This window comes from Embiotoca jacksoni, unplaced genomic scaffold (genome assembly GCF_022577435.1).
Source record: "Embiotoca jacksoni isolate LCO1_2020_lvr unplaced genomic scaffold, fEmbJac1.0.p SCAF_20, whole genome shotgun sequence".
Lineage (NCBI taxonomy): Eukaryota > Metazoa > Chordata > Actinopteri > Embiotocidae > Embiotoca > Embiotoca jacksoni.
The window spans coordinates 8,066,328-8,082,051 of NW_027185341.1; the positions used below are offsets into that span (position 1 = coordinate 8,066,328).

The 15,724-nt window shown below is 44.5% G+C and overlaps 1 protein-coding gene across 1 annotated transcript in view; it reads right to left on the bottom strand.

The window, feature by feature from the left end:
* Positions 1–15,724, bottom strand: part of arhgap22b (Rho GTPase activating protein 22b) — a 30,716-nt gene that overhangs the window by 13,723 nt on the left and 1,269 nt on the right. The window contains exons 2-3 of the mRNA XM_069156120.1: positions 7,878–8,077; positions 3,335–3,422 (exon numbers count right to left, since the gene is read on the bottom strand). Of these exons, the coding sequence (XP_069012221.1) occupies positions 3,335–3,422; positions 7,878–8,077 (288 nt within the window). The remainder of the gene's footprint in view (positions 1–3,334; positions 3,423–7,877; positions 8,078–15,724) is intronic.

Sequence of the window (15,724 nt, forward strand, 5' to 3'; positions counted from 1 at the left end):
GGTGGGTGGGGGGGGTTAAAAGTTCAAATACTGCCAACAGAGCGCAGTACTGTGATGTGCCTGCTGTAGGGGGGAGGGTGGGGAAAGCAATAACCTTTATCAGTAATTATTCCAAGTTACGTCGATTGATCAAATTCAGCACCGGAGTAACACACGTTTTGGAAAACAGTCGCATGCGCTGTTTGCTGCTTTACCTTATTTCACCATGGACCTGAAACTTGAGCAGAAAGCACACATCGTTTATCTAGTTTTTTTTTGGTTTTTTGGGTCAAATTTCTGGGGAACAGAAAGAAGTCACAGGTAGCCAAATCCGGTGAGGAGATTGGGGAGCAACGGTTGCGTTGTTGAGGTGAATAAACCCGTCTGTTCTCGCGTCGTGGGACACACTGAAGAACCAAAGCGCCGTCGCACCACGCTTCAGCTCGTTTGCTCCGATTATTTTCCTTTCTAGCGTCGCAGCGGAACCGAGTGTTGACAGTCTGACCCCGGGGGACAAATTCACGGTGCACACTTCGCGAATATCGAAGAAGACCCCCCCCCCCCCCGGTGGCGCTTCTGACCTGATGCAACCTTTTCAGCCTCGGGCAGCGACCTTCTGCCCCTCTTGAAACGTGGACGCCGTTAAATCACCGACTCCGTCGCTGAATTCCTAAAGTTTGACACCAAATGTGATGTACGCTCTCTGCTCGTGTTCATGGTAAAATCGCAAACGCACGGACCGCCGGCTCATAAAAAGGTGCGTTACTCGGGCGCTGATGCTGATCGAGCGAGGTAACTCGGAGTTCTTACTCATCGGGGTTAAGAGGAGAGAAATTCGGTCGTCACAGCAGCAAGAAAAAAAACTAAAAGTGCACACAATGTGAAAAAATGTACACATACGTATACGATATAATAAGATAGATAATAGCATCCCACTGATCTGTGTACATCATGGTAAAAATCTGCACATTTTCTTATTGGAAAACCCTTTATTTGAAATTTTGGCATTTTTCTTAAAAATTGAACAAATCATTGATTATGAACATTGATCAGTTTTATGTCACCTGTTGATTTATTGACTAATCGCTGCAACTCTGGATGGAAGCCTGACAAACAAAAATCACTGATTCATATATGCAAATAAGATCCCGTGTTTATTGAACCGTGAAGACCGCTGTACAGTGACGCTACTCCCGTTTATTGAAATTAAAGAGCATCAGTGCTCATCGAGCTCATTATTATCCGTTTGAATCGGCGCTGTTCCGTGAGATGGGCTGCAGACGTGACGACTGCTTTAGAAAATAAAGAGGAAGCGCCGGCCTCCTCGAAGCGTTACTTAAACACAATGTACAGCCTAAAAGCTCCGGGTCTTTTCATTTCATACAACAGCAGTGAGTAAAGCCTTCATCGCGCTAAGCCGATTACAGACTGCAGAAAGACAGAGCGGGGGGAACTCGTGTTTCTCCCCCGAGGAGCCGACCAATCCAACACGATGCAAACATCAGATGTAGTCGGTGTCAAGTTGTGAAACGGAGAAGAATGTATCCTGATCATACAGAATATCTGAGGAACTTCTACAGTCAACATCAATGCACCGAAAGAGAACGAAATACCGCGATCACTTCTATTGAAGCTTATGGTCTGTTTTTCTGAAATATCTTTCTCCTCTCTCTCTCTCTCTCCATCTCCATCCTCCCCGTTTCCCCCACCTGACTGCTTTCCTCTCCCCGGCTGCAGTTTTGATCTCCTCCCCTCCCGTCTCGTCTTGTCAGGTCGGCAGACCTGTCGGCAAGTCAGAAGCTCCGCTGGGTTTTGCGCCCTTCTGCGATGTTGACTGGCCGTAAGCAGAACACACAGAGCCCGTCAGCCCTTCTGAACACAAGCAGAGCCCTCCGAGCAAACACTCGCAGAACGACCAGAGATTTAAAGAGCCAAACCATCACTGGAGAAAACTGCTTTCTTGCGGTGGAGATTGCACGACTTGATTTTGAGGTTAGACCTCGAGATTTGTGGTTGTTGAACGACGGGGTCGTGGACAGTAGAGCGATTTATATCGGCCTCTCGGATATAGCGGTATCGGCACACATGTTGTCTGATATGCTCTGATTTGAAAACCAATTTTTTTTTTTACAGAATATAATGCCGAAAAATAAGCATGTGGTAATTTATAAATTTATGGTTTCTTTTAACTAGTAATTCCCAGTGACGTTTATTATTTAAGTGCATAAGTGTATTTTTATTGTCATTTCGGAGATATTTTAGTGTTAAACTATATAATATCCTGCCTCTGTCATTTTCTTAGTATGGGTCAAAACCCCAATTCCTGCTTTTGAAACGAGCACTGATGTGCCATAATGGCTACTTTTGGTTAGCACCATTGACCACATGATAAATTTAGCTCCTTTTTTTTTTTTTAAGGCTTGAATTTAATATGATAAAACACGGTGTATGTCCTCACAATACATAGTTTCATGGTACTCTACACGGGATTATTAAGTACACACTGTGACAAATGTGACCTTCAAGACAAACAAAACCAAAAGGTGTCGTATTGATCGAGTAAAACCTCGCAAAGCCACAGGAGGTCAATCTAACCAGACCATTCGGCCGCAGGCAGAGATCACGTATGTGAAGCATGACGGCTCGGTAACAGTCTCGGAGCGCCTCGGGATGGCGGAGCGAGGGGCCGCCAAGTTTTCTGTTTATTTCATGTCACTTTCACGCAGGACTTTTGACAGAAATGTGACACTGGAAACCGAAACCTGTTATTTCCGCAGCTCTGAGGTGACGGGACGGGAGACGACGGCAGCCTGGAGGATAGCGCTCTCTGCTGTCGGAATACGAAACAGCAACTTATTTCTGCTTAAGGCACAGATAAAAACGTATAGGATCCAACTGTTTTTAAAACGCTCTGATTAGTGCAACATTGTCGACGGTGGATTTTCCAAGCACCAAAACAAACCGGCGTGTCACTGGATGTACACGACTAAAAGTCCAAGATTAAAATCAATAGAAGTAAATAAAAAAAGAATGCACAAATGTCGAAAATCAGAGTAATGATCCTAAACGCATCTTCAGCTATATCTACTAACAAATAGCTGTGTCGTCCTAAAAAAACTGGATCATTCACAACCTGGTCACGGTGTGCACACAGTCGGCATGTTAGAGGTAAAGAGATGTAGACGAAGAAGTGTCTTCAGATTGACGTGGCTTCCTTGATGTCGCCCGTATCTGATCTGTGATCACGAGACTGCAGATATTACGTCAGCGAGCAGAGAGACAAGTTCTTATTTGAAAGATTTGAGTGTGTTTCGGTGGAAGTGTGGGAAAAGAGGAGAAAGCCGGCGTATCTCACCTGGTACGATCTCAAACAGGTGTCTTCCTGGTTCATCCGGGTTGGCTGTGAGCTCGTTGACCTGACATCCCTGCAGGGGTATGCAGCCCTGAAACACACAGAGGGACTCAGCAAAGATGGAATTGTGTCTTCGTTTTCCTTCACTCGCTTGTTCCCACTCTCCGTCCACTCTTCCTCTCTGTCGACTTCTTCAATTTTTACTTATTATTTTCACTTTGTTTCTATTTGTTTTTGTTTTTTTTAAAATATCAAAGTGGCCCATTGTAAGAGTGTACCATTCATAACAATATACAGTCAAGTTTCTATCCAAATGCAGCACAAATTTCATCAGACCTTTTTAAAAAAAAAAAAAAAAATTGGCAAAACAAAATGTTTCTTATTGTTACCACACACTATGCAAATATTAGGATTTGGGTGCATTGAGGTAAACAGTTGGTGGCTTTCATTGACTTATATGGAAGAGACCTTTCTCTGCTGCAACAAACAGTTTAGTGTAACTTTTACGGATTCCAAATGCAACAGTATGATGTAGCTTTCCCGGGTTTATCTGCCAGTAACGGGACATCCTACCATCTGGTTAGTTTGGTATGTTCCACATACTACCTCTAATATATGACATGTAATATATAATCCTGATTCAAGCCTCGATAAGTTTGTAGATGATACAATATATATATATATACCACAAATGCAGATCTGCAGTTTAACGAACAGAAAATAATCACAATTTAAATCGTAATCAAAATACTGGACAAGAAAATTGCAATTAGACATTTAACTCTCAGCCCTCGCTCCTGACCTTCCCCCTCCTCTTTTCTTATTACGCACCTCTTAACCCCTCTAAAATTTTAAGCAGCTCCTCCGTGATTGAACAGGGACCCACACAGATTATCAGAATACATTATCCAGATCAATACCCATTTAGCCCGGAGAACTGGAGGCCAAGTGAGCTGTGAAGAGATGCCAGCGTCTGGAGGTCGGCCCCGTTAATCTCCCCACACTGGCATCCTCCATCAAACAGGCAGAGGAGTCTGCCAAAACCGCCTCAGCCGGAGGGGCCGGGCCGTCGCCAGCATTAGTCGCCATGGCAACAAATGGAAGGGGTGGAAGCTGTGGATGGATGGAGCGCAGGGGCAGGGCAGCGTGGGCGTCCCAAGGGTGCTGTGTGCTCAGAATAACACGAGGAGCCGGTCGGGAATGAACGAGTAAGAGAAGGAAACGCGTAACCCGACAACACAAATCACGCAGTCAAGTAGTGTGGACTCGAAGTGTGCGATAGATCGCACAGTTGGTCCTTTTCTACGTTTTAATTACGATGAAACTGCATGAGCCTCACACACACGTGGACACACCCAGTTTAACCTGGTTTGGACATGAATCAGTCATCAGCCCGGCCTCTGAAGGCTCCTTCTCACTTTCATCTCACTTTGGCAACTTCCTCCACCACTAACAAAGTGCACTGTTACACACACACACACACACACACACACACACACACACACACACACACACACACACTACACACTGCTATTGATTGGCACCATGTGCACAGGCCCAAAATTGAGGCACACACACACCTCAGACTTCTATTGTTTAGCAGATGCCACGACCAAGTCTTTAGACAGATTTATCGTCCGTTATAAATCAATGCTAAAACATGGAGTTGAAGCAGCAGCAGTGAAACACGGACAGAACCAGATCTGATCAAACTCAGTTCAACCACACGATTCTATCAGCTAGATAAATATAAAGGCAATGCTTCCATATCAATGTTTCCAAATCAAGCTCGCCTTCAATGGAATTTGTCAAAAACTAAACAAAACAAAATCTGTGATTGTGTTAGAAATAAATCTTAATCGCCAACAGCTGTAGATTTATTTAAATGAGTATGTTGATCTGGGTTGATCTGGGAAATTTAAGTGGAGGTTGAATTAGAGCCTGACTGATTGACTGACATCTCACATAGATGTGCTAAAATCATTTTTTTTTTACATAATATGACACCAAAAAAGATGCTTGGGATACTTTAGAGATTGTTCTTTGTATTTATTTAATCTTTAATTTATAGTAATTTGTGTAAGTATTACATTCCCATTGAAATTCACTGTTTTAATGCACTGGTGTAATTTCGGACAATAAAGTTTAGCATTAAACGGTAAATTATCCTACTTCCATCTTAGTGTTTGATTACCACATTTCAGCCAATAGATTGATATAAAAAAAATTTTTTTTACTTCCGAATATTGGTAACTGCATCGACCTGAAAAAGCCACAGAGTCGCATTTTTGTTTTTTTCCTTGTGAAAGCGGTCACTCAGGAAACTTCTAGTTTGTTTGGAAATTAAAGAAGGACTGAGCAGCGAGCAGTAGCAGCGATGGTGACAATGCTGAACAAAAGAAATTAAATAAATTACAGACATAATTACTTTATATTTCCTCCCACTCTGTGTTTGACATCTGAACATAATTATGATATGATATGAAATTGGTATTTTATCTTAAGTTTGTGTGGCTCCCAGAGTCTGTGTGTGTTCGGAGCGCTAATGGCGGTCGTCACCATCCATTGTCAGATATCTGAAGTCCGTTTGTTCAGCACTGGATTTATCTCCACATGATGAAAAGAAAACCTGTATACATCCTCAGGCAGTGTTGCCTTCCCTGCCAGCAATTATTGCACCCTTTCATCTTGGAAGGGGGGTAGTCTTGTTCGGTTGCAGCGTTCAGGCTACACCCCCGCATCCACCCCCGCATCCACCCCCGCATCCACCCCCTGCATCCACCCCCGCATCCACCCCCACATCCACCCCCACCAGCCTCCAGTTTCCTATCGATTAAAAGATGAGAGGAAGGAAAAAAAAAAAAAAGGTCAGAATGACACTTTCTCACATCCTGTTCTCAGAGGGGGAGGTGTTTGTGTGCTTGTGTGTGTGTGTGTGTGCGTGTGTGGTGCGTGCGCGTGCATTCAGCCATGTGTGTGACTTGAATCTGTTGGGATTTGCAAATCAATATAGGCTGGATGGGTATTGGCAAGCTGCGATTAAAGACAGTCTGTCAAAGCCTTCAGTCATTTGTTCTCCACAGAAAGGAGATGGCAAGGAGGAGAATACGTCATCCTGTGTGTGTGTGTGCGTGTGTGTGTGTGTGCGTGCGTGCGTGCGTGCGTGTGTGTGTGTGTGTGTGTGTGCGTGTGCGTGTGTGTGCGTGCGATGACGGGCTAAAAGACAATGATGGCAGAGTGAAGACTGAAGAGATCAATAAATGTGTCCAGATTTCAGCCGGGAATTTGGAGGGGTGATTATTATGGACAAGTGAAGAATAATATGTGTGTGTGTGTGTGTGTGTGTGTGTGTGTGTTGTGTGTGTGTGTCGTGGACCTGCCTTTGCTAAGTCTTTTGTTGCTGGATTACATCATCGCCTCTTGTTACGATGACAACTGAGCTTGTCATCTTTATCGACTGTCCATCCCGACAGCGTTAGTGTGTGTGTGTGTGTGTGTGTGTGTGTGTGTGTGTGTGTTTGTGTGTGTGTTTATGTGCGTGTGTGTTTGTTCAGGAGGAATTATCACGGGAACATGTGAGTCAGCACCTGCCCACAAAAAGACCGCCCTCAGTGAAGAAGTCGTGGAATAGATGGGAGGTTTCCGATGTAAATATTTTCATGATCGCACGCTAATAGCTGCTCAGCTGTTTGAACCAATGCACTCCAATGTGGTGGTAATGTGGTCACGAGTCATCATTACCACAGTGTACATCCGTCTGTCAAAAGTAGGTGGCGGAGGTCACGTGTTAATTGTAGTCATCCCGAGGCCTTGATGTCTTTAAGTACAGTATATGTGGTGCTTTTAAAGTCTGCACATTTGGCCTCTGCAATTTCCTGCCATGTAGGTGGCGCTCCGGATGTCAACATGCTCTTTTATATTTACGAGGACACAAGTACTCTTTTCTAAAACTTTTGTTTGTTTGTGACTTCAGGAGTTTTTAGTCGTCTGTGCTGAACTCGACCGCCATCATGGCTAAAAACAGATGGAGGGCAAAAGATGATGTGCTCTCTTAAAATAGAGGCTAAAGAGACCAAGTCATATTTCAGAGTTGCAGTCAAGTCCTACAATACTGTGACGAAAGTAATAAACAGTGAAAAAAAAATGCTTCTACGCTCTCATTACTTTATTTCCATCCCATATTAAGAATGCAATAAGAGGAGGGGCTCCGGGAACTACACGGTACCAACTGTTCCACGGCAAGAACAAGAGAACTTTTTTAAATCCTGCTTTACCACCCTGACGACATCTCGTAATAGATAATAACAGCTCGTAATTGCTTCAGATAAATGAATGCTTTACGTTTACATTTAGTTTCTCTAGAGGTGTACATGAACCCGAACATGTGTTGGAGCTATCTGACTCATCAGTGCCTAAAAAAAACAAAAAACATCCGTCAGTCCCCAATGTATTCACACGAGCCGAAGAACAGTGACTCAGCTCGGCTCTTATTTCACTCTGAACTCCACTTTTTTTTTTCTTCCCCCCAACATGGCTGAAGCCTTACCTGCGGTTTGGTTTCCTCCTCGTCCTTGTAGAAGTAGAGCTGGTCCGAGCGCAGCGCGAACCAGCGCAGCTGCCAGTTCTTCATGATGCTGCGCTGCTTCTTCAGCCAGCCGGCCTTCAGCGCCCCCTCCTGGAGGCCCGGGGAGGCCGGCCGGCAGGAGCCTCGCGACACCTCGCCCATCACCATGCTCTTGGACCTGGCTGCGAACACACACACACACACACACACACACACACACAAGACATTCTTGGTCTTTGTATTGCAGCTAAAAGGAAGAACATTGGTTGTTCTGCGTGATTTACTGTATCTCTTCCATTTGCTTCACTCACGTCTTTTTATTTGGTAGCTTCTGTGTGACGCGTCTCTGGAAAACATCGGCAAATTGTAACGTCTAACGATAACTTGTGAGGTCTTTCAGTGTACATCTGTTAATTGTAACTGTAAAAAAAAACAAAAAACTAAGTGGGTTACGCTCTCCCCCCTCTCTAAACTGCATGAAAACCAGAGATGTGTACCGTAATGTGTGACACACACACACACACACACACACACACACACACACGCGCGCGCGCCCTGCCAGGCTCCTCTGTCATGAACACGCTCAACCTTCTGCCCTCGGGCTGCTACACCTCCACATGAAGGCGGAGAGCATCTGCACAGAGGCAGCAGGCACTAACAGAGAGCAGCTACAATAGAGACTGTGTAGCAGAGGAATACACACACTCACACACTACACACACACACACACACACACACACACACACACACACACACACACACAGCCTCAGGTGACAGGGATACCCCTCCACCCCCACCTCCCACCCACCCTTTCAATTTCAGAGGTCCTTGGAAGAGACTTATTGTGTGTTGCCGCAACCCAGCAGAAAAGCAGAGGCTTTTTGAGCTGCGATAATAAGACCTCATGGGACTGGCTGACTGACTGACTGAGGGACTGAATGATCCTCAACAAACGCGTGTAACCCGAGCTCAGTCAGGGACGGTGTTAAAAGGGAGGGGATGGCTGCTTTATGACTGCGTCTCAATGCCACATCAGTCGTGTCCCCACCGAGCTCCTCAGATTGTCCTGGTATGACATCAGCGGTGGATGAAGTAAAAGTGCTACCGGTATCTTTTTTTTTTTTTGGCATTATTTAATAAAACATGACTTCTGTGGAGGACTATTAGAAGAGCAGCCCTGCACACTGTGAAGCGTGCGTCACCGTACAGTAAATACAAGCTGGAGGTTTAAAGGGTTAGCACAGATCAGCCAACCCGAGGCTAACTAGGCAATGCTATTTGATGATCATGTATAATTCACAGAAATCAATTGTGCAGACATCCTTCCTGCTGGTTTGCAATTTGTGCGACACACACGCACACGCACACACACGCACACGCACACACACACACACACACACACACACACACACACACACACACACACACACACACACACACACACACACACACAGACGTGATCAATGTTCAGATGGTTCGGAGGCGACGAGGAGGCTGGATGAATGGGAAGGGGAAGAAAATCAATATAATTATTTTTTATTGTCCCATCTCTTTACCTCCAGCATATATATAAATATATATATATATATATATATATATATATATATATATATATATATAGAGAGAGAGAGAGAGAGAGAGAGAGCTTAAAGGAAACGCTCACATTTTTTTTATCGCTCATCATGGCCTGATGATTTGCTGCGTCATTCATGCAGTACGGTCAGCTAGTTAGAGAACTGCGAAGTATTTAGTTGACAAAATACGTCACCTTTTTAAAGGAGCATCAAGGGATTTGTTTGGCCAATTAGTTGACTGTGTTTACTAGCGAGTTGTTAACTCTGTCTGATGAGCCGGTTGCATAAAGAAGATTTTACAGAGTGTTTTTGGAGCTGGAAACACGATGGGAGTGATGGACCAGAACTGTAGAGCTGGAGGTTGTAGAACTGAAGCGCTGCTCTTGAAGACATGAAATGCTCCGCTGAGCTGAGAGGAAGTGCGGTCCAGTGGTTATTCTCAGTAGGGTCCCCACTATGAGCAGCGTCTTGTCACATTGCCCGATGTTCGTCATTTCATCCGTTGGTTATGTCATAATATTTCTCTCGTATGATTTATTGTAGGTCCTTAGAGTTTATAATGTGCTCGTTGACTTTGGTCTCCATTCTGCTTCCACTTGTTGCTTTCTCTGTGATTCCATGATAATGTTGATTTTCCAAGTTCCTGAGCATTATTCCAGTTCCCTGGTTTCTCACTGAGGCTTTGTTCTGAGTGCAGGCAACTCTGACTCAAATCACATCTTAAGGACAGACTGTCCACACTGTTATTTGCAAAGTGAGCGGATCGGACTTGGTGTGTCCAGACCGATCTGCTTCCCGTAGCTACCCTGGTGATGCTGTTTTCCAATGCAGAAGCAAAGTGCCAGCGGACAATTTATTTAGATGTCTGTCAATTTCAGACCACAGCTGGCGGGAGCATAGATTCTGCTCACTCTGTCAATCTGAAAATGATGTCATCGTTGTGCGTCACATTGGGAGTCGCATTGCGAATGACGAACTGAGACGCATCTGTAGAAATCTGATTGGAGTCTCATTTTAAACTACCTCTAAATGTGGTTTGAATACAATTTGCAAAAAGGGCATTTCATGTGTCTATTTGCTGTCCAGACTTTCAAAAATCAATCCGGATACAATCCGGATGTGACAAAAAACCAGATCTGGGCCTGAACAAGGCCTCGGAGTGGTGTCATATCATCCCATTTGGTGGTTTTATCTGAGTTTTCATTGTTTGTTTGTTTGTTGCTCCTTTAAGGCTGAATGTGTCGGAAAACATTGGGAGTATTGTCGATGATGTTTGGGCTCGGAGGCATCCTGTCGCATGTTTGATACCAGAAGACTCTCTTTCTTTATGTACGCCTTCCTCCTCATTGGTTTTCCTCACTTATCCATCTTGTTCTAATAATTCCAGTCTTTTTCCGGCTCTGTATTTTCTTCCCTCCCGGTGCGCCCCGTCACCCTTCATTTCTCTTACTTTGACTCGCTCTGATTCTCCCCTCAGCACTGCTGGTCTTATTGAATCAAAGCTGTTTCTCTGAGAGCTCACAGGCCACATGCACATGCAGGAGATTCTTGTTATGACTGCAGGCAGCACATTTCAGCCGTCTTTGTCAAATAAATCAGCTCTTGGATTAGAGGCACATTTTCATTGTCTATATTTTAAACAATATGTAATTACTTTCATTGTTTGTGAGAACAATGTCAAGTTCATGCATCGCCAGTCTTGACTGCTATTTATTTTTATTGGGTAATTTACATTTATGTTGGCTTCATTTCTGCCTTGATAGCCTACAATATGTTTTAAAAGCAGCATCATGTTACCTCTGCAGCTTTCTGGCCTGTAAAGGCCAAGTCTATTTAGCTATGAACATGACCATTACTATAATCATACGCATGAATGCTTTTATCTCATATATGTTACGATGCTCTGACATATTTATCGCCTTAAAACCTTTTTTGATCTCTAGTATTTTCAAAGGTTTACCATTTTTCACACTGAAACTATGGTTTCAGTGAGTCTCACGATGTAATTCGCGGATTTTCCAATGCTGCCCCAACTCCTACTTCAAATTAGTTTTAAATTGTACTTGGATATCCACCCAGACTAAAGACACTAACCATGTACAGATCGCGATGAGTCTTCGCGCTCGGCACCCAAATTGCGAACAGAACCATCGGTCCCGGACTGGGAGAGCGTTCTCATCACGCTGCTGCCAATAGTGGCACTCACCTTCCCTGTCCTCCTTGACCCCTCTGTTTTTCCTCACCACACCACGTCCCTCATGTCTTTCCATCCCTCCTCGCTCCGCCAGTGTTTGCATTAAAAGAGCGCCGCTGTTCGACACATCAGCCTCCTGGATCACAGACTGAATGGAACAAAACACAGGCTGATGATTCACGCCTGAGTCACAGCAACTGATTTCTGAGCGTGTGTGTGTGTGTGTGTGTGTGTGTGTGTGTGTGTGCGTGCGTATGCGCACGTGTGTGTGTGTGTGTGTGTGTGTGCCAAGCACCACTACCCAGTGTGCCAATTTGGACCTTCTACTCAGAGTGATTCAGACCTTCCTCGGTTTGGGTGGAGCTGCTCTGTGGTCACTTCTACGACTACCCAGTGCAACACTGAAGAGAGGCTGTTTTACTGTGAAAGTGCTCTTCATGCACAATCACAGCAATTCACTGAGATACAGACCTGATTGTGGCTCATTCACTTACAGTAGCTCGAGGATAAGGCGGGACCGAGTCAAATAAGGGCTCCACGTCACGGCCGAATGTGCGTGCAGATGTACAGCACGCCCACATTTGTTTATCACGACATTACCCCGACGATAATTTATGTAAATTAACACATGTGCCGTCTTATTTCAGGGTCACAGATGAATAATTCTGGGTATGCAGCTGGATATCCAGGAATACCAGATGGACTGGCTACTTATTCAGTCGTGAGCTCATCCACGATGTCATGAACATGTGTGTGTGTGTGTGTGTGTGTGTGTGTGTGTGTGTGTGTGTGTGTGTGTGTGTGTGTGTGTTGCATGGTGTGTTCAGCAGACTGCGTGCTGTCGACCACTTCGATTTCTACGTACAATTTACGGCCATAGGAAAACTGAAGTAACAGAAATATATATATATATAAAAAAAAAAGAAAAGATTTAAAGTCCGGTATTTTAATCAGCAAAAATGTGCATTTGCTTGCGGGACTGTAAATCTGTGCCAGCTGAGGAACAGTAATCTTCATCTTCACGCTACTTTCCACCCCCGAGCCCGTGAGGGAACGAAGCCAGAGTCCAACATGAAGGAAGGTGTTCGAGCTTATTAGCTGCGTTGCACCATCAGCTTTTCAAAACAAGTCAGAGGTACAAAAATCATCTTGTACAGTTATTTTTTTTTTCCAGACTCGGATAACAAGCTGGCCGGGTGACAAGTTCGCCGGCTAAAATTCACAGTGCAGAAAATATAGAGAAAAGCTGGGGAAGCTGTTGTGACGGGCTAATAACCGTTGCATGTTTTCACCTTATTTTTGTGTTCGCTGTTAGCTCGGCAGTAATTCACCAGCCGGTCCTGTTCCTACATCAATAAGCCTTTCGCACTGTGACTGCCCAAACACATGTCTTTAACTTAAACTGACAAAATTTGAGTGTGTGTGTGTGTGTGTGAGAGACGGGGGTCTTCGAATAATAGTCCAATAGTTCCCAGTGAATATCGAATGGTAGTTTTGCTTGAAATGCTCGTCGCTAACATTAATGTAGTTTGTGGTGAAAGGTTGTTAAAAGACGCCCTGCTGTTGAATTTTAAAAAAAGCAGTTTTTCCGGTTGTCTTCTACCCCAGTGTGTTTGGTGGGAGATGCCAGTAAAACCAAATCCACATCACACGAGGCAGCGTAGGTCCAGTCCAGTTTGCCCAGATATAATTCTGTCGACAAAGATCACAGTTGTTCTGCGAGGGGAAATATTAATGACTGGAATTCATACGATCTCCAAATAGCAGATCTGGAGGTCGGATTGACTGGCGGCACGTATGGAACTAATGTTACCATGTGAACAAATGGTTGTCTGCAGACCTGAAACAAAACACAAGTGGTACGACACATGATGCTACATTCTCACACACACACACACACACACATACCTCAACACGCACGCACACACACACACACACACACTCACGCGCTCCCCGTCCCGGATGATGTCACTGTATACAGTCTGGAGTCGTATATATTTATCATCAACAGGAAATGGATGTATAGCTGTTATGCACATCGGAGAGGAGCACTTCCATTAGTATGGCGAGGCAGGTATTCCCACAGTAGCTCTCCATACAACACTGATGGCGAAACCACACACACACACACACACACACACACACACACACACACACACACACACACACACACACGCACACACACGCACACACGCACGCAAGCAAGCACATATATGGATGTTGGAGTAATTCAATTTCGTTAATCTGGTTGTTGTTTAGTGATTTATGGCTCGTGGAAAATGGCAGAGAGTTACAGGTGCATCAGTGCATGACTTCCAGTTAGGCTATCGATGTTGATTTATGTGTTAACCATTGTGTGTGTGTGTGTGTGTGTGCGTGCGTGTGAGTGTGAGTGTGCGTGTGAGTGTGTGTGCATGTTATCATCTCCACATGCACATTATCTGCGTGATTTTTTTTTTTTTTTTTTATCCACACTCCTTCTCACAGTATCAAGTAATGAATGTGTTCATTCAGATGTCCTAAAAAGGCAGAATGTCGGGGAGTTGCTCGATCGTAGGACTTTGATCATAAAACCATGGTAACGCAGATCAAAAAGCGCCCAGCGAGAGACTGAAGCAGCTGATATGTGGGCAATTAAAGCTGCTGCAAGATTTCTGGGGCCAGCAAATGCACCGAGAACCCCGTTACAGCTTTAATATGTCGACGGTTGTCGTGATTATTGAAGCACAGCAGTTCCCAGATTGAAAAATCTGTCAACTGGCATCCCAGATTGGTAAGAAAACAATTGGGGTTTTCCTCAGACAACAATTTCAAATGAAGAGTTGCTCTGAGAGGAAAGCTAATTGTTCTTATGTCATGAGACTTCAGGGGCACATCCAAATAGTAAGAAAAGTAAATAACGTTTAAGGTGTAGTTTGGGATTTGAGGAGAAATGCTCATTTGCTTTCTTGATTAGATGAGTGAATTTATAGCTGCCATTTTGTCTCTGCGCTAAACCCAGCAGTGGCCTCAGCTTCCAGTCTCCAGGCTAAACTAAGAGGATCGTCTCCTGGCTGAAGCTTCATATTTCACGTCTTCGTCTCACCAAGAGTTTTCCCAAAATGTTCCAACATTTTGAGCTCAGGGAATGAAAAGACATCCAGCCAGCTAACTTAACGGTTTTGTAAATTTTTGATAAAACAATGCAGTTTTTAGCCATTTTGCCGGAGAAAGAAGACGAGCTCACGTCCCCTCTTCACAGCATCTACACGGTACTTCTAAGATAGTCAGCCGATGTAAATTAAAGCACGACATACCGCATATCTACCTTTTTAAAATTCAAGTTCCAGTGTGGAGGATTTAAAGGGGGGGGGGGGTCTATTTTATCTATCTTAATTATGTTTTCACTAACATTTATTCAGGTGAAACAAAGACTCAGGTTTTTGTGGATTTAAACTGAGCAGGTCCTCTTTCTCAGTCTGCACCATTTTTGCATCGTATTGTTTCTACGGAAGCCCAGACAGGACAAACCCAACGCCGGTGGGGCTTTTTAAGTTTTTTTTTTTTTTTTTTTTAGAGTTTCTCAAACTAAAGGGCATCCCGAGGCGAGGGGTGCTTCGGTTTCACCCTCGCTGCTAAATGTCCACCCTACACGCTCTTTCAAAACGAGCTTACGTACCACACATCTGTGTTCGTCAGCGCCGACTGACCTTCTGGCGTCGTGAGTGTCGCTGGCGCGAAAGATCAGTAAAAAAAATAAATAAAAAAAGTGCCGTTATCGTTCATTAATATTTCGAGTGTCTTCTTTGACCTTGTCGTCTACTGTCAGTAGTCCGATCGCCCACGCTGCTCCACGCTGGCTGGTGACTGCTTCGTCCCGTCTTGACCCGCCCCGACCCTCGCTGAGCACGCGGCCGCACGACAACATCTGTCACATACCCGTTTATTCATGGGCTTCGCACAACAAATGTGACGCTGTCAGCAGCGAAGCACCAATTTGCCGACGGCATGCGGAGAATGCTTCTCGCGCACAATCGCACGGTCGCCTTAATCTCTTTCATTTACGCCGTCTCAGAAGTGCA